This window comes from Fringilla coelebs (assembly GCF_963513975.1).
Source record: "Fringilla coelebs genome assembly, chromosome: 16".
Lineage (NCBI taxonomy): Eukaryota > Metazoa > Chordata > Aves > Passeriformes > Fringillidae > Fringilla > Fringilla coelebs.
The window spans coordinates 14,517,287-14,535,736 of NC_140042.1; the positions used below are offsets into that span (position 1 = coordinate 14,517,287).

The 18,450-nt window shown below is 57.4% G+C and overlaps 1 protein-coding gene across 1 annotated transcript in view; it reads left to right on the forward strand.

The window, feature by feature from the left end:
* Positions 1-7,311, forward strand: part of DNAAF8 (dynein axonemal assembly factor 8) — a gene marked incomplete at its 3' end in the record, with an annotated part of 92,942 nt that extends 85,631 nt beyond the window's left edge. The window contains exons 34-36 of the mRNA XM_084216599.1: positions 1,382-1,542; positions 3,875-3,944; positions 7,234-7,311. Of these exons, the coding sequence (XP_084072725.1) occupies positions 1,382-1,542; positions 3,875-3,944; positions 7,234-7,311 (309 nt within the window). The remainder of the gene's footprint in view (positions 1-1,381; positions 1,543-3,874; positions 3,945-7,233) is intronic.
* Between the last annotated feature and the right edge of the window lie 11,139 nt (positions 7,312-18,450).

The following is an 18,450-nucleotide window of genomic DNA, read 5'->3' on the forward strand; positions in this document are numbered from 1 at the left end:
GAACTCTTCAGAGATGGTGACCCCCACTGCCCTGGGCAGCTGTGCCAGGGCCTGACCACCCTTCCATGAAGGAATTTCCCCAATATCCAACCTGAACCTCCCCTGGCACAGCCTGGGGCTGTTCCCCTTGTCCTGTCCCTGTTCCCTGGGAGCAGAGCCCGACCCCCCCCCCCAGTTCCCCCCTCCTGTCAGGAGTTGTGCAGAGCCACAAGGTCCCCCCTGAGCCTCCTTTTCTCCAGGCTGAGCCCCTTCCCAGCTCCCTCAGCACCTCCTGCTGCTCCAGCCCCTTCCCAGCTCTGTTCCCTTCCCTGGATATGCCCCCCAATGTCTCTTGTCATGAGTGGCCCCATACCTGAGAGTGTCCCCCAGTTTCCTCTACTCAGGACCTTTAAAAACTGAGTTGTGTCCTTTGTTAAGGAGCTGCAGTGTCCACAAGGCTCAGCAGCATGATTCCATGAATACAGGGAATTCTCTGAAATTAGGACTCACATTGGGAATAGACCTGCTGAATCAATGAAATTCCTAGGAGGAATATCTTAGCAGATTTTATGTTTGCTGTGAAGGAAAAGAAAAAAAACAAACAGAAAACCAAACCTTAAAATAAACGCCAGAAAGCAAAATCAAAAATTAGCCTCTTAAATAAATCACCAGAAATGCTGGGTAGAGGATGTATAAGCCTGGAAAAACAAACAGAACCCCTCTGCAGGGACTGATTAGTGAAACAGAGTGATTAGCAGGGCAATTAACCCTGTGTTCCCCAGAGGGAAGGGCTCCCTGCACGGGGCTGGTATTTGGCACTGGCAAGTGCAGCTCTCACACATGGCTCCTCTGGCACAGCAAGCAGGAGTCAGGGCTGTGCCACATCCCACGTGGAGCAGCCCAGCAGCCATGCCAAAAACCCCATCCTGACTTTGGCTGTGCCCTCTGGAGCGCTTCCAGAAAGTGCTGTCAGTGGATTCAGGGCTGCTGGAGTTTGCAGGCTCCAAGGGATCAAAGATCCACGTGGCTGCACCTCAGAGTTCTCACTCTGCAGAAATGTTCCCAGGGCCACACCTGGGAGGAATGGTTGGAACAGATTCCGTGGGTAACTTTTCAAAAATGTTTCCAAAATGTACTGACACCATTTTGACTTTGCTTCCATTCATTTAAAATCACACCCTTGGGAGCCACATCCCAAACCTTCCTCTCTGCAAGGAGACAAACAGCCAGTTAGCCAAGGCCTTTGTGGTGAGATTGCTCCCAGCTTTCACTGCTTTACAATGAAAAAAAAGTGAACTTTGGGAACCTGGAGGTCACTGCTGGAGGTGGTTCTGGGAGAGTCACTCAAGATGCCCATATTTCTGTTTTCCCCAGCAGCACAGTCATGGGTGCTGCTTAACAGCCCAGCAGCCCCCTGTCCTTCAGGCTGGCTGGGATTCCAGGGGCCATTCCCGAGGCAGCCCCTCCAGAGACACCTCCTGTGGCCTCTCCTGGCCTTCAGAGCCCCCAGGGGCTGAGCAGGAACCGCTGCCAGTGTCTGCACCTTCACCCCCCTCCTGCTCTGTACAAAGGATGAACCTCTGTGCTGAGCTCCAGAACACCTGGGTGTAACTCATGGGGGTCAGGAGGCACTTCCAAAGGGCAGGATCAGCCCCAAAGGGCAGGATCCACTCTCAAATGAATGGATCTACCCCCAAACAGGAGGATCCACTCTGCCTCTGCCCCCAGTGCCAGAACCAGTGATCACAGAGCCTTTTCAAACCAGCTCTGGAAAAAAAACCAAACCAACATTTCTGCCTTCATGGTGGAAAATGCCTGTGGAAGGGAGAGGCAGCAAGGTGTGCCCGAGGGTGGGAGGAGGGAGGGCTCGGATCCTCAGGGAGATGAGGAGCTCACACCCTTTTTGTCTGTCAAGCTGTCGAACTTTTTAAAATGAGCCTGACTTCACTAGTGCCTCGCAAGGCCACTTCATGCCAAGACATCTTCAATTTAAATAACACCAGAGGTTAATTACTCTCCCAGCTCCATCAGCCCTTTCTGTCCCGCATAAATCACTGGATATTTATCTGCTGTCTCTGCCAGGACCCAGGGCTGCAATACCTGCGCGGGTCCAGCTGTGCTGCTGGAGCCTCACCGCGGTGAAGGGATTATTTTCCAGCCCTTGAGACCCAGCTGAGCCACATTTCTCTGGCTTTGTGCCACGGGGAGGGAGGGACGTTCCCATCTGTGATGTCAGAGATGGGCTGGGATAAAGAGGAGTCAGGTGTTGAGAGGAACAATGTGGGCTCTGCCAGCGAAACTGCTCCTGGTGCTGAGCCTGGGAAAGCTTTCCTGAGCCAGCTCTGTCAGGGACAGGCGTTCAGATCCGGGGGGTTTGCAGGCAGCCCCAGCCCCTCCTTGCTGTGGCTGTTCTCTCTGGATAGCCAGGGCATCACTTCTGCACCAAACCCCACTGAGCACAGGAAGAGGGACAGAACAATGCAGCTGTGGGCACAAAAGCAGCCTGGCTGGAATCTGTGCCAGGGGCAGCTCACGGGGCAGAGGGGGGGTTTGGAACAGGTGAGGGAGCAGTGGGCACCCCAGAGAGGGAAGTGACCCCATCCTATGCACAGCCCAGGGAAAACCACGTGGGACTCACCTTGCTTGTTCTGGCAGCATCTGGATGGCTCGGGATGAAGCATCTGAATTTCCCTGTCATAACTTGTTTTCACAGCCACGTTTCCTGGCTGCAGGGTGGCAGAGGCAAGAATTTACAGCAATAGATTCAAAGCAACTCCTGGAAGGAAGGCATGCTCTGCTTTTTATGCATGACAAACCAGATTTAGCTGCCTTAAGAGGTGATGCTGGTTCCACAGTGATTACTCCTCTATGGTTTAAGCATTTTAAAAGCACTTTAAGATTGTCAGGACCTGTGTTGTGCACAGACTTAGCAGCTCACCTGGTTAGCTCAGCTCAATAAGCAGGGTTTGGCTAAAGCACCCCCAAAATCGAGCTGCAGCAGGAAAAAATTAGAGTTTAGGCCAGGCTTTGTGCCTTCCAGCCTTGAAACGAGGGACTGCAATCAGAGCAGAAGCCAAGAGCTGAGGAACCTAGCTGGATGTTTTTCTCTCTGATGAAACATTCTTACCAAGTGCTAATTGCTGCTAGCAGGGAGCAATGTTATCCCTATAGGAAGCTCATCCCGGGGAGCTTTGGAGGGGAAGGAGGTGTAGAAATTAAAAAAAAAAAAAAAAGAAAGAAAGAAAAAAAAAATGAAAAAAAAATGAACACATGGGGTGTAAAATCTCGGAGCTGTTGAAAACCAGTGAAGGGAAAACTGTTGCCAAGCACAATCCCTGGCTGTGGGGGCAGGGAGCAGGGAGTGGTTTCCAAAGCCTCGGGGGAATTTTCAAGCCCGAGGCTCCGAGCGTGCACAGAGTCCCTTCAAAAGGCGCTCCTGAGCTTGGTACCTTTTCATTTCTCTGGAACACATCCTGAGGAGGGCCGGAGCAGAATCAGGACTGGTGAGGCAGTGCCTGCTGCTCCAGGCAGTTCAGTGACCCTGGCACTGGGGGAAAACACCCAATTATCTCAGAGCAGAAAAAGCCCCTTGCCCAGGGCCAGGCACCCACGTTTATGTGCATTTCCCACCACCCCAGAAGCACCACATGGCTTGTCCAGTTTGTATTTAAAGTTTGTTTGAAGGTTTGTATTTAAACAGTGCAAAGCCATTTACACAAAGCTTTGTAAAAGCCAGGATTTAGCTGTGTAAAGAGGAGCAGCAGCAGATGCCTGTGGCTGGAGCTGCTGGCACAGAGCTCAGACCTCCCCGGGGCTGGGTCAGCTCCCTCCATCCCTCCCTCCCTCCCAGCTGACATGGCAAACTAACCCTGCTTCCCTTTCTCTTTGCCCCCAGTGCCTGCTGGCAGAACCAGTCAGTCCTGGACACTGCAGAGCATCTCCTTTATCCCCAGAATGAGAATCAGGCAAGTAGAGAAGTTTGTGCTATGGATATGTGTTCTTTGTGCTCCTGTGATGTAGGAAACTTGTTAATATTGGTTGAAATTTCAAAGAAAATGATAACTTTTGTGAGTCAGAGGTGGTGACAGCCCCAAGCCTTGGCTTAGGCTGAGAGCCCAGAACATGAGGAAGGTGGGACCAAAATCCTGTCAAACTGTCTCCCACATTACAGTGGTGACACAACTTTGAATCAAAACATTTGGAGATATTGATAAAGGTTCTATATTTTCCACAGAAATTCTGTTACTTTTTGTAAAAAAAATCAACACTGAGAAAAATATCACAGAATTGTGGAATGGTTTGGGTTGGAAAGGACCTTAAATCCCACCCAGTGCCACCCCTGCCATGGCAGGGACACCTTCCACTGTCCCAGGCTGCTCCAAGCCCTGCCCAGCCTGGCCTTGGGCACTGCCAGGGATCCAGGGGCAGCCACAGCTGCTCTGGGCACCCTGTGCCGGGGCCTGCCCACCCTGCCAGGGCAGAATTTCAAGTGTCTGTGATATTTGTCAAAAGCAGCGACAAGAAATGTTCATTCAGCCCTATGGCTAAGCAGGCACAAGTTCTGTGTTCTGAAGCTGCATTTCAGAAGCCCAAATGCAAGTGGAAGAGGAGGAGTGAAGCCATTAGCCATTCCAGGGATGGTCTAGCTGAATATTTTCTCAGTAATTCAGCCCAAGAAAGGAAACACAGAGCTCCAGACATGTGGGCAGCTAATGGGAATAAACTGCATAAATGCATTCAAAATTCGGGCTGTAATCATCAAAGTTTAGCTCAAACAAACGAGAGGTTTGGAGAGAGGAGGCAGAGCCTGAGGATTGGGATCAGGAGATGGGAAGTCCTGGTGGAGCTGTCCCTGCCCAGGGGGCTGGAGTGACACGAGCTTTAAGGTCCCTTCCAGCCCAAACCATTCTGTGGTCCTGGGATAAAAGACTTGTGGAGAGTGAGGAACGATAGCAAGTGGACAAACCTCTCCTCTGGATCCCTTTTTTCCCCCAATAAAAGCCCAGCAGGAGAGTGAGGTGTTTGTAACCTCATCTAACACATCAGAGCTGCTGCCTTCAAGCACCGGTGCTCTAAGGACTGAGCCTTAAAAGACACCGAGCCCTCTTTGAAGTGTGCATTCCTGCTTTTAACGCGACAGAACCACCCCGAGCTCCCCGGAGAGGCTGAGCTGAGCTCCCAGCCCTGTCCCGAGGGCACAGAGCATCCCTGAGCTGAATTCCCTTTCCCGAGGGCACAGAGCATCCCTGAGCTGAATTCCCTCTCCCGAGGGCACAGACATCCCTGAGCTGAGTTCCCTCTCCCGAGGGCACAGAGCATCCCTGAGCTGAATTCCCTTTCCCGAGGGCACAGAGCATCCCTGAGCTGAATTCCCTTTCCCGAGGGCACAGAGCATCCCTGAGCTGAGTTCCCTGTCCCGAGGGCACAGAGCATCCCAGCCCGTTCCCGAGCGGATCCCGGCGCTGCAGTGCCCGGGGCACGGCTCTGCAGGGCTCTGCCAGCCCAGCCCCGGCTGCTGCCAGGGTGCCAGGCTGTTGCCAAGGAATGTGACAGGCCAGCGAGTCCAGGCTGTCTCCTGATTTGCTTTGAAAGGACATTACATCTCTGTGCCTGACATAAAATCCCTTCTGCTTGCCGGCGCTGGGGAACGAGCCTATCAGGGAGAGGCTTAGAGGGCTCTTTGTGCTAGGGAGGAGAAAAAGCAAATATGCTCAGCCCTTCTCCCTGCTCCTGGCAGCCTGGGATGTGCAGTCTAATCCCCCTGGAAGCAGGCAGCTGGGAGTTTGCAGCAGGAATGCAGTCCTGGGGCAGCAGCTCATCTCCCTGGGGGCACGAACAGCACAGCAGCAGCTCCTGCTGGGTCTCCATTGGGCTTTTCTCTCCCAAGTTCAGGGTAGGTTCAGGAATCACAGTGAGATCTGAGGAGCAAACCCACCGGGGAATCTGTTCCTCAAAGGATGGCCCCAGGAATGATGTTTGAGCCTCTGATCTCCTGCTAATGAGTTTGTGAAATGTCAGCCAGGCTTTGCAGGGCAAAGCTAATGAGCAACAACACGGTGTCAGGCAACGTCCAGGAGGGTTAAATGAACATGGGTTTCAAATCCTCATGGTCTGAGCAGAGCTGGTGGAGTCAAGCCATGGAAGTGAAATGGAAAATCATCTTTGCTCCCAGTGTGATTTGGGTTTAGGCAATAGGAGGAGAAATCAGCTTTCAAACGCAGTGCTGACATCTGTGCCTGCTTCTCCTGCATTCCTGGAGCACCTTCAGCTGCCCTGGGTGAAACACCTGCCTGAGGAGCAGACAAAGCCAGGCTCTGGGGGCTCCTTGTTTCCCCCAGTGACCCTGCAGGTGCCAGGCACACACACACCCATCTGGAAGTGACAGAGCCATGGTTTGGGGCTGGGGACCTTCCTCAGGGCTGTCCCAGACGTCCCTGCAGCTGGTCCATGCCCAAACTGGGATGTCTCCAGTGATGAGGGAGTGGTCAGGGAGTGCTGGGATGTCCTGGGGCTGGACACTGCCCCTCCCCTGCAGCAGTGACAGAGTGGCTGTCCCTCGGTGACATCACTGACCTGCCACCATCAGAGCAGTGGGGTGACACAGTCTCTGTCCCACCGTGACAGCCCGAGGGAAGCAGCCCAGCCTCCCCTGGCAGCAGCAATCTCTCCACTCTGCCTGGAGCCACCCTCCCTGCAGACATCTGGAATGTGGAACTGGAGCAGAGCAGCCCAGGGAAAGCCTCCCAGCCCCTCCTGGTGCAGCTCTCTCCCCTGAGCAGCAGGCAGAGGGGCTGCAGTCCCATGAAAGAGGCTCAAAAGCTGTGAGGAGAGGCAGAGGGCCCGAGGGCTGTGTGGGGTGGGTGGCAGCACAGCATCCCCAGCCTTGGGGCCCATTGGCACAGCCAGGATTGCAGGCTGGGCTGCAGCCCCTGCCACCCCATTGGCCTCTCCAGCTCCCAAACAGCCCTGCCAGGGCTGGGCTTGGCAAGGACAGGCAGAGCAGCCAGGGAGGGAGGGGATTTCCCACTTAGCACCTTGCTTGTTGCTGCTTTTCCTCAGTTCCTTGCACACATGGCTCCTGGGCAGCACAAGGAGCAGTGTCCCCTGCTGTGGGACACTCAGAGCCACTCTGTGCTGGGATTAATCCAGCCCACAAACAGCCTCTGCACAGCAAACCTGCCTCGGGAAAAAAGTTTCTTTGCCACTTAGAGAACTCACAGCTCTCCTCCAACCCTTTCCTTGGTTTCTCCCCAGGCCCAGGAGCTGCTCTGCTGCTTTTTTGACTCCCTGACATCAGAGAGCATCCACCGAATTGAGGCCCAGGATTGCTAGCAGAGAGAGGCACGGCCCCAGGCAGCCTTGGATGCCACGGTGGACATGGACACACAGGCACCAGCAGCTCTCAGAGCACAGTTTGTTTGGAATTAAACACAGTCTGAGGTGTTAGCATGGCTCAGAGAAATGAGAGTGGTGGAGGAAGGCTCAGTGCCCCAAAACAAACCCCTGAGAACCGTGGCAGTGCTTCCCAGTGGAGTCCATCCAGAGACAATCTGCTTGTGAGCCTGCAGCAAGGCTGGGAGCGCTCCCCTGGCTGGGGGAGCCTCAGGGGGCAAACACAGGGCCAGTGCTCACTGCTGTGTCTCTGCCCAGGGACTCCACCTCCCCCAGGCCTCAGAGGCTGCATGGAGAGACTCTGCTGCTGCTGCTGCTGCTCTGAGCCAAAGACAAAACCCAGCAAATGAAATGGAAAGAGAGGGGAAGCTGCATCCCTGGAGGTTCAGAGCACCAGGCTGAGCTGTTCAATAAGATGAAAAGCTGGACAGCTCAATGTTCACCTGCTGCTGCAGCAGCCCTGCCCTGGGCACACAGCCCTGCCTCCTCTTCCTCCTCCTGCAGCAGCTGCTGGCCCTGTCATCCTTTCTAGGAGCCCAGAGGAAAGGAAGCTGCTGTTAATACAAACCTTCCTGGGACACTCTGGGCTCCTTTTCCTTTGGGAAAGACTCTTCTCAGCCAGGACTCTCCTGTTCCCACCTGCCCTGCTCAGGCACACAGACACAGACTCTGCCCTGCTGGGGCCTCACCTCAGCTCTGGGGCAGGTGTGGGTGCCACAATATCAGAAGGATCTAAAGCTGTTGGAGAGTGTCCAGAGCAGGGACCTGGGCACAGGAAGGGTCTGAGGAGCAGCTGAGGGCACTGGGATTGTTCAGCTGGAGAAGGAGACTGAGGGCAGAGCTCAGGGGGGCTGCAGCTCCTCCCCAGGGGCAGCTCTGATCTCTGGGACAGGGACAGGGGATGGCTGGAGCTGGGCAGGGCAGGCTCAGGCTGGATTTTGGGAAAGGTTCTTCCCCCAGAGGGTGCTGGCACTGCCCAGGCTGCCCAGGGAATGGGCACAGCCCCGAGGCTGCCAGAGCTCCAGGAGAGCTTGGAGAATGCTCAGACACAGGGTGGGGTTGTTGGGGGGTCTGGGCAGGGCCAGGAGCTGGATCCATGATCCTGGGGGTGCCTTCCAGCTCAGCACATTCTGTCATTCTCTGCATGCTCCTGGCTCCAGCCATGGCAGAGGGGGCAGGGACAGTCCCTGTGAGTGTCCCAGAGGTGAGGGCAGAGCAGTGTGGCCAGCCCAGCTCTGGGTGCTGGGGGTGAGCCTGGGGTGAGCCCTCCTCCCTCCCAGCTCTCCCCAGCTGTGAGAAGGTGACACCTCTGAGATCTGTCCCTTTGCAGACGAGACAGAAGTGCCCAGTGAGTCCCAGAGCTGTCAGAGGTGGGGCCCTGCCAGCTCTGCTTCCTCAGCAGGTACCAGTCCTAACAGAGCCCTGCCTTTCTCTAATCCTGGAACTGCAGCAGAGATTGTCACAGCCAGCAGAGATTGTCACAGCCAGCCAGGTGTGATGGGGACACAGTGACCTGGCCTGACCTCACACAGCATTTCAGTGCCACAATCACAGAAACCCAGCCTGGTTTGTGTTGGAAGAAACCTTAAAACTCATCCAGTGCCACCCCCTGCTGTGGGCAGGGACACCTTCCACTACCCCAGGCTGCTCCCAAGCCCTGTCCAACCCTGGAAGTTTCTCCCAAGCTCTGCTCCCCAGCCCTGTTCTGCCTGGATGGGCTCTTTGGGCTCTGTGGTGGGACCAAACACCTCCAGGCAGGAGCTGGGAGGGGAGCAGGCAGCTGCCCTGGTCCCTGGGGAGGATGAGGTCCTTGGAGTCCTGGTGCTGGAGGAGCCTGCTCTGCTCCTGCAGCTAAGTAGGCCATTTCCTGCACTCCAGGCACATTTCTGTCATGCTTGTGAGCCCTGTATGGCTTTGAAACAAATGGAAATTAAAAGGATCCACCCCCAGCACTCGGGGAATTTATCTGGAAAAGGAATGGAATAAAGAGAGCAGCTGAGGGAGCAGCCCTGTGGAGCTGCACGTGAGGAGGGGGCACAGCAGCCCTGACCCTGCCAGCCTGGTGCCACAAGGGTCACAGAGCCCTGTCCCTGTCACCTGGGCCCTCAGAGCTGTGGGACTGGAGCTGGACATTGTGATGGGTCTGGTGAGTGCCAGCTGTCAGCCTGGGAGGTGACATCCCACTGGGACACTCCCAGCCCACCTGGGCTTGGCAGGAGCACTCCCAGGAGCTGAGAACAATTAATTCATTAATTCATAGAATTAATTAATAAAATCAGAGAATTATGAATGGTTTGGGTGTGAAGGGATCTTAAAGCCCATCCCATCCCCCACCAGCCATGGGCAGGGACACCTCCCACTGTCCCAGGTGCTCCCAGCCCTGCCCAGCCTGGCCTTGGGCACTGCCAGGGATCCAGGGGCAGCCACAGCTGCTCTGGGCACCCTGTGCCAGGGCCTGCCCACCCTCTGAGCAGAGATCAATTCACTGTGTAACAAACCAGGGCCTGGCACATCCCATTTCCCATCCCCTTCCAGACATCCCTGCTGAGCCCTGTGAGCTCCATCCACCAGCAGGCAATGCCCTGTGCCTCAGTTTCCCACCTAGGAAATGCAAGTGGCAGCTCTGCCACATCCCCCAGGCACGGCAGCACCATCCCAAAAGTGGGGCAGCACCCAGATATCTCCAAGCAAGGAACTGCTGCAGTGCTTTGGGTGCCTATTTTAAAGCCCAGCTAATTAATCTCAGCGTAACAAACCCGCACGCCCTGCGCAGAGCAGGGGGAAGCATCATCCTCTGGTATTTCCAAAATGCCAGCATGCCAGAAATAACCCTGCCAGCCTTTTCTCCTAGAGAATACCCCACTTGTCTCTGGAGAAGTGACAACCAGGAGCACCTCCAGGAATCCATCCTTCCATCCATGGGAGCTGCAGCTCTCGCACCGTTTTTCCCTGGAAACTGCCACAAGGCAGCCAGGATTAGCTAATCAGAGCTGAGGAGCAAATTAATGATTGAAAGAACTAGGAGAAAGGCAGATCTGATCCGAGATTGCCAGCTTTGCAGCTGGCTCCTACTTGCAAACAATTCATTTAGATTATGAAAGCAAGAAATTGAGTACAAAACCCCCTAGATTGTTTGCTTCCTGGAGAAAGAAAAGAAAAGAAATGGAATTTAGATTAAAAATTATGCAGAATAGTATTAAATCCCCACCCTCTTGTGCCTCCCCTCTTGCTGGAAAACCAGAGCTAATCAGAATTTTGCATTGTTCTGCTGCCAGTGTCAGAGCTGCCTCAATGGAGGAGAGATAAAATACAGGAGGTGGCACTTGCTGTTAACCCCTTAGGGTCCTGCTGTGGCAGGAATGGGAGCACAGTGCCTGCTGCTGCAATCCCATCCTCCCAGCTCCCTTTAGGGGTGGGTGTTGGGGGCAGAGCAGCTCCTCCTGTGCCCTGGGTGGGCACATTGTGTTCATTCACCTGCTGGGAGCTCTCAGGAAGGATTGGTGTCCCCAGGGATGTGCAGGTGCTGGATGCTCTCCCCTGTCAGGGCACAGGCAGAGCCTCACTCCTGCTGTAGATTTGTGGCTCCACTGTGCTGAGGACACATTTAGCTAATTAGCACCCTGGTAATTGCTGCCTGGCTGTCCCCAGCAGCAGTGGGACACTGACACCCCAACAGGGGTGCCCAGAGAGGACCAGATTGCTGCCCTTGCCAGCCTGAGCAGGGCAGGGGCAGGGGCTGAGCTGGCAGAAGATGCAGGAGCAGCTCATCCCCACTGGACAGCCTGGCTGTGCCCTCCTCTGTGTGGCTGTGACCCAGGGCCAGCACCCAGGCATTGCTGGGGGAGCTGGGTACCAGCTCTGCTGACCCACATGGACTGCTCAGCACCCTCAGCCTGGCCAAACTGACCCTTTCACCCCAAAAAGGAGCCTGCTGAGCCCTGGGAATGTCCTGTGTCACCTCCCTGAGCCACCAGCCTGGGAATGACTGCACAGCCAGCAGGATTTGCTGCCCTCCCAGCAAACTCAAAGTTGGGCACTTGGGTTTCATCTCCTGAGCTCCGTGGCTGGCTCAGGAGCAGGAGGAGTTGATGGAACTGCTGCAGCTGTCCTTGGATCATCCACACTCACCAAACTTGATAATCCTGTGCCAGGCACCTCCCATGCCCACAAATATCTGCCTTGCTCTGGCTGACAGAGCCAAAAGCACCTCTCTTGGCCAAGAGCCCCTGCTGATCTCCAGGGACACCTCAGAGCCCCTGGCAGGCCCTAAAGGGGCTCCAGGAGAGCTGGAGAGGGAGTGGGGACAAGGGATGGAGGGACAGGACACAGGGAATGGCTTCCCAGAGCCAGGGGGCAGGGCTGGATGGGATATTGGGAATTAGGAATTGTTCCCTATGAGGGTGGGCAGGCCCTGGCACAGGGTGCCCAGAGCAGCTGTGGCTGCCCCTGGATCCCTGGCAGTGCCCAAGGCCAGGCTGGGCAGGGCTTGGAGCAGCCTGGGACAGTGGAAGGTGTCCCTGCCATGGCAGGGGGTTTGGATGATCTTTAGGGTCCTTTCACACCCAATCCAACTCTCCTTCCATGGCTGTGGTATCACAGGTGGTGGCTGGTCCTTGCCTCACCACTCTCTCCCTGGGGTGGGACCAGGACCTGGGCTCCAGCCCCAGTTCTGTCCCACGGGGGCTGTGGCCCTTCCCCAGTCCCTGATCCCCCCCTTCCCAGGGCACCATCTCCAGGCCTGTGGCAGCAGGAGCTGGTGATTAATTGGTCCCTGGCACTCCCCCTGGCAGGGCTGGAGGAGCACAAAGGGCTCTTTGTGTGATAAAAGGGCCAGGATGAGTCACTTGGGGGAATTAATCCAGGGAACGGGGATGCTCAGCCAGAACAGGCACAGGAGCTCCCTGCAGGCTCTCCCTGGGTCACACGGGGGACCAGGGCTGGCAAGGCCTTCTCTGGGCCCTCCTGGCATGGCCACAGCCATGGCCCAGCAGCCACACCACTGCCTGTCCCCAAAAGTGACCAGTTTGATCCAGTAAACCAAGGCAGAGACTCTGCCAGGACAGTTTCACACAGCGTGGGATCAACTGGGGCTGCTGGGCCGACAAAAAACTCTTGGGGAGCTCAGCTGAGGGGCTGTAGGGTCTGTCTCCATCCATCCATCCCTCCATCCATCCATCCCTCCATCCATCCCTCCATCCATCCATCCATCCATCCATCCATCCATCCATCCATCCATCCATCCCTCCATCCATCCATCCATCCCTCCATCCATCCATCCATCCATCCATCATCCATCCATCCATCCATCCATCCATCCATCCATCCATCCCCCATCCATCCATCCATCCATCCATCCATCCGTCCGTCCATCCATCATCCATCCATCCATCCATCCATCCGTCCATCCATCCATCCCCCATCCATCCATCCATCCATCCATCCATCCATCCATCCATCCGTCCATCTATCCATCCCCCATCCATCCCCCATCCATCCCCCATCCATCCATCCATCCATGCATCCATCCATCCATCCATCCATCCATGCATCCATCCATCCATCCATCCCCCACCCATCCATCCATCCATCATCCATCCATCCATCCATCCATCCATCCATCCATCCATCATCCATCCATCCATCCATCCCTCCATCCCTCCATCCATCCATCCATCCATCCATCCATCATCCATCCATCCATCCATCCATCCATCCATCCATCCATCCATCCATCCATCCATCCATCCATCCATCCATCCATCCATCCACCCATCCCTGTGGGGATGTTTAAGCCTCAGCTGGGGCTTTGCTGAGCCCTGTCCTGAGGCTGTGCTTGGCTGCTCTGCCCAGTGACCCAATGGTTCTGACCCTGGAGTCTCCTCCTTGCACACCTGTGGGATGTTGGCCATTTCCTGGCCATCAGGAGCCCCTGACACCTTTGTGAGCTTTCAGAGGTGATTCTGAAGATGAAAACGTGTCCAGCAGGATCCCCAAGGTGCTGCAGGTGCTCAGGGCCCCAGGTGGCTGCAATGGGCCTGTTTGTGACTGGTTTGCCCAGGACAGGGGTGAGGGCCTGGAGCATCTCCTTGTGAGGAAAGGCTGAGGGGGCTGGGGCTGCTCAGCCTGGAGAGGAGCTCCAGCTTAGAGGGACCCTCAGCCCTGGGTGTCCCTGGGTGTCCCTGGGTGTCCCCAGGTGTCCCTGTGTGCAGTCAGGGCTCAGGGTAGGGCCCAGGCATCGGCAGGAACTGATCCCAGAAGTTCTATTTGGGCATGGAATCATTAGGGATGGAAAAGACCTCCAAGATCAGTGAGGCCAAGCTCTGGCCATTCCCATAAACCATCAACACGAGGAAGAACTCCCAGTGACTGAGCATGGCCCAGGCTGCCCAGAGGGGCTCTGGAGGCTCCTTCCCTGGAGAGATTCCAGAGCCATCTGTCCACAATCCTGACCAACGTGCTCTGGGGGACCCTGCTGGAGCAGGGTGGGACCAGCTGAGCTCCAGTGGTCACTTCCAAGAGGAACTATTCTGGAATTCTGGATGCTGTGATGTACCAGCTGTCCTACCTGGCACTTCAAGTGACAGAGGGAAGGAGGGAGCAGGGCAGGGTAGGATGTCCCTGCTCCTCTGCCTCAGCTGGCCATGGTCCCTTGGCTGGCCATGGTCCCTCGGCTGGCCATGGTCCCTCGGCTGGCCATGGTCCCTCAGCTGGCAGCCACTGCTGGGGGACTGGGGAGTGCTTTTGGCTCACAGGAACTCACAGAGCTCACAGGAACTCGTGGGGCTCTGGAGCCCATAACTCCCCCAGCTGCAATCCCAGCTCTGAGGAGTGACTCTGGCTCTGGGGCTCCTCCTCTCCTGAGCTCTGGCAGAAGATCCACAGCTGGTGGTGCCTGATTCCCTCTCGTAGCAGACTGGCCAGTGAATCCCCCCTGGGGCTGTGGAGCAGCAGGAGCAAGTGGCTCCCAGGAATGGTGGGACAGCTGGGCAGTGACTCGGAGCCCCCGTCCTGCAGGGAGGTCACTGTGTCACAAATGGGATTGGTGCTGGTCCCCAGGCATGTCCTTCCCCAGGATCCAGCCTCCTTGGGAAGCCTGGATGGTGTTCAGCTCCTGACAGAGCTGACAGGTGGCTGCTTCCACCCTGCTGCCAGCCCAGGTGCCCTGGGGTCCTGCAGAGCTGCTCCTTCCCCCACAGGGGCTATCCAAACACATGGAAGTGACTGGGGGGCTCTGGAGCAAACTAAAGACCCCCAAGAAGCTCCTGACCACTAAAGCACCAGAGTGCATCCATCCTGAGCTGCTGAGCTCCCACACAGCCGCAGCCAGAGTGCATGTCCAGCCCACAGCCAGGGCCAGCACAGGGACCCAGCAGAGGGACCCCAGGCCAGCCGCAGGGTTTGTCCCCTCCGAATGGTCCCCAGTGACCCCCCCTCCGTGGTGACGGGAACAGCTGCACTGCGGGGCACGTCTGGCCTTCCCTTACAAACTGGCCTCGCTTCATTGTGGCCCCAGCCCCGGGGGCACTCAGGTGTCCCAAATTCCTCCGCCTGCCTTCGTGCCAGGGCTGGGGTGGGGGAAACTCCTGTAAATAAATCCCCGTGTCCTGAAGCAGTGGGAGGGGTGAGGTCGTGCCCAGGCTCACCTGCAACCTTCCCCGTAAGATTTCCTTCCCCTGCGGCGTCTTCAGGGCTACAAGGTGATTAACATCCCCTTTCAGGGTGATTAACATCCCCTTTCAGCGTGTTCCAGCCACGTTCTGGATGCCTTTAAGCCCCCGGGGTGTTACACGTGGCTTACAAGTTGGGCTCCATTAGCGCTCGATTCGCTGTTTATTAAAACCTCGATTAATCTTGTATTAACGCTCTTCAAATGCGACTTTTGTGGAGGTGCAGCAGCCTCTGAGAGGAGCTAAGCTGCTCCCCAGCCCTGTGCCACTGCTGTCAGTGAGGAATTAGCTCGGAATCTCTCCAGGCTCGGAGCTGAGGGGTTGGGAGGCTGCAGAGAGCAATGATGAGGATGCTCGTGAGGATGCTCGGATTAATGGGGTAACACCAGCCCAGAGACACCCCTGGCTCTGCTGCCCCCAAATCTGGGGCAACTGGGGGAGCAGGGTCCGTGATGTGGGAGCCCACTGCCCAGAGAAGACAGGAAGGTGTGGGGGCAGCCTGGGGGATGCCAGGACCCCACAAATCCGGAGCAGGTGGAAGGGCTCGGAATGGGAAGATCTGAAAAGCAGAAATCTCTCCTGCCCCTGCCCTGGCAGCCGCGTGGCTCTGGGAGGGCTGTGCAGGAAGGAGGAGCATGGCCCAGCGCTCAGAGCCAGCAGGAATTGCACCTCGTGCTCCTCCGTGGGTTTGGGATGCTGCCTGTGCCAGATCCAGAGCCACGGCCGGGCGAGGCGCTGAGGGGATGGAGGAGATTTCCCATCCCTGCCAAGCTGGGATGCTGCAGTTGCCATGGCAACGTGGGAGGCCTGCGAGCTGGAGCCCACAGCCCACCCCTTTGGGGGTGTTCAGGGCTGGGGGTGCTCCCAGCCCCACTCTGAGCCCTGGCACCTCCCTGCACCCAAAACTGCCCTCAACCCCCTCCTCCCAAAGCTGGCACCCCCAGCCATCCCTCAGCCAAAAGACCCTGCTGCAAACCCTGCCTGTTCCACGGGGAAAACAGGGAAAACACCGGCTGCAAACCCTGCCTGTTCCGCGGGGAAAACAGGGAACACACCCGCTGCAAACCCTGCCTGTTCCACGGGGAAAACAAACACCTTTGGGTGGGAACGTGCCAGCGCCGGGCGGGAGATGCCGGCGGAGATTCCCGCCGCATTTTGCTGCTTCCCTCGGCCCCGAGCCGAGAGCCCCGGGGGCCGAGGCTGGAGGAAGGGCAGGCAGCCCCCGGCAGGGTCTGGCCGGCAGTTCTTCCCCGGGGGATGCTCCAGGGCTCTTGCAGCGGGCAGGGCTGTGCTGGGAGCTGGGCTGGGACGGGGCTGGAGGCGCAGCCAGCTCTGCTCTCCCTCCTCCCAAGGGTGGCCGGCTCGGCACACAAGGTCACCTCTCCCGCCCAGCCTGCTGACCTTGCCAGGCTGCGTTTTTCCCCACCTCGGGACAGTTTTTGCTGTCTGTCTCCGGCAGCTCATTCCCGCTGGGGCCCTCGGCCGCTGCCAGGCCTTGACTGACATCTGTCCATCATCCCTGGCAGCTGGAACCTCAGACAGCAGCGGGTCCCCGCGGGAAGGACAGGCAGGGACGAGCCCGAGCTGCGTCCCCTCCGTGGGCAGCCTGCTGCCACAGAAAGAGCATCGGGATGCCCCCGTGCCCGCTCCCCTCCTGCCGCATTCCCGCATTCCCGCATTCCTGCCCGGGCGCCCGCCCGGTTCCGCCGGGGCACCGGGTGGCACATGAGTCACACTTCCTCCCTACGCCCGTTCCAGCGCGGTGCCGCCGCTATTTTTGGAAGTTTTTGAAAGCGGATCAGCCCCGAGAAGAGCAGCTCGTGGATGCTCCCCACGCCGGGCTGGCGTCCCCCCGTGTCCCCGAGCCGCGCTCGGGAAGCCCCCGGCAGGCCGGACCCTGCGCTCCGCTCCCTGCTCGGGGTGCGTGGGAACTCCCTCCGCATCCCACGGCCCCTCCTGAGTCAGCAGCGAGCTGAAGCACCATCCTAATGGCAAAATATTACCTTTTAAAGGGCTTGTTTGCGATTGGGGTGGGACTTCGCGCGATGCCAGCTTGGCGTTGATCGCTGCGCTCCCAACGAGCGGATCATTCCCGGTTATTTTTACTCCCAACCCCCAATGTTTTAGCTGGGGCTGCAGTGCCTCACAAAGTGTCTGTGAGGAAAACCGGGCACAATCCAGCTCCGGAATCGAGGGGTGGATGAAATCCGAGGCGGGAGCAGCAGCTGAGTGTCACAGCCGGGCCTTCCCGGCCTTCCCAGCTCGGAAGGATCTGTTTTCACGGGATGCTGCACCCACACCCACACCATTCCACACCTGCCACCCCATCCCCTTCCCTCCGCTCCTCCAGGACCTGCCAAAATCGAGGATTATTTTCCTTTCAGAGCAGTGATTGTGTTGCTCATCCTTCCCCCGGGGACAGGCCAAGCTCAGCGGCCGAGCAAAGGCGGAGGGGACGCGGGGAGGTTGCGGCCCCGCCGGCTGGGTGACACCTCTGCCGCGCAGGCGGTGCCTTGGCAAAGTTCAGCTCTGTTTTTTGTGGCTGGAGCTTTTGCCTGGAGACAGGCAGCTCCTGCCCCGCGGGCGCTGCGGGGCTCGCAGCCCCCCGACCTTGCCGGGATAAAATTAGCCCCGTTTCCTTTTGGATTAAAGGCAGCTCCGTTCCGAGCGCTTCGGCTCCGAGACGTCAAACGGCAGCGATCCCTTTTTTGTCTGGATAGGGGAGGGGAGAGTCCTGCCAGCCAGCCTGGTGACAATGACATTGATTTCCTAGACCTCTCGGCGTGGCCAAATCTGTATTTTTAGCCGGGGAAGAGAAAAATACGAATCACGTGTCAGAGCAATGCTTTCGGTGCCCTGGTGGGAGGGAAGGAGCCGGGAGCCTTCGCTGCTGGAGCAGGGCACGGGCAGGAGTCGCTGCCCGGTCCCCGGAGCGGGGCTGGGGATGCACCGAGCATCCATCCCCGGCACTGCCCCGCACAGCTCTGGCCTCCTGCAGGGGGGTCCCCACTCCCAAAGGATCCCGTCCGTCCCCTCCGCATCCCCCGTGGCCGTTTATCTTCCGGGGCAGGCGCTGCCTTCATCTCTGCTTCCCTGCCACCGCCCCCTCCTCCTCGCTCTCCCCCACCCTGTTCTCATTTCCCCAAGAAGACTTTAATGAAATCTGCCCTTAATTAAATCCACATTCATTTGCATAATTACCAGGAAATTGAAATTAGCCTGCGGACGTGGCTGGAATACATTTGGCATCCGGCAGCCCTGGCTGTTTGGAGGGGGCTGCACCGAGGGCTGCTGGGTGCCCCCCACCCGTGGGTGCCCCACGGTGCTGCTCCCCACATCCCTTCCTTCCCTTCCCGGTGGTGACAGGCTGCAAGTGGAGGGACAGCCACTGCTGAGGCCACGGCAGGGCAGA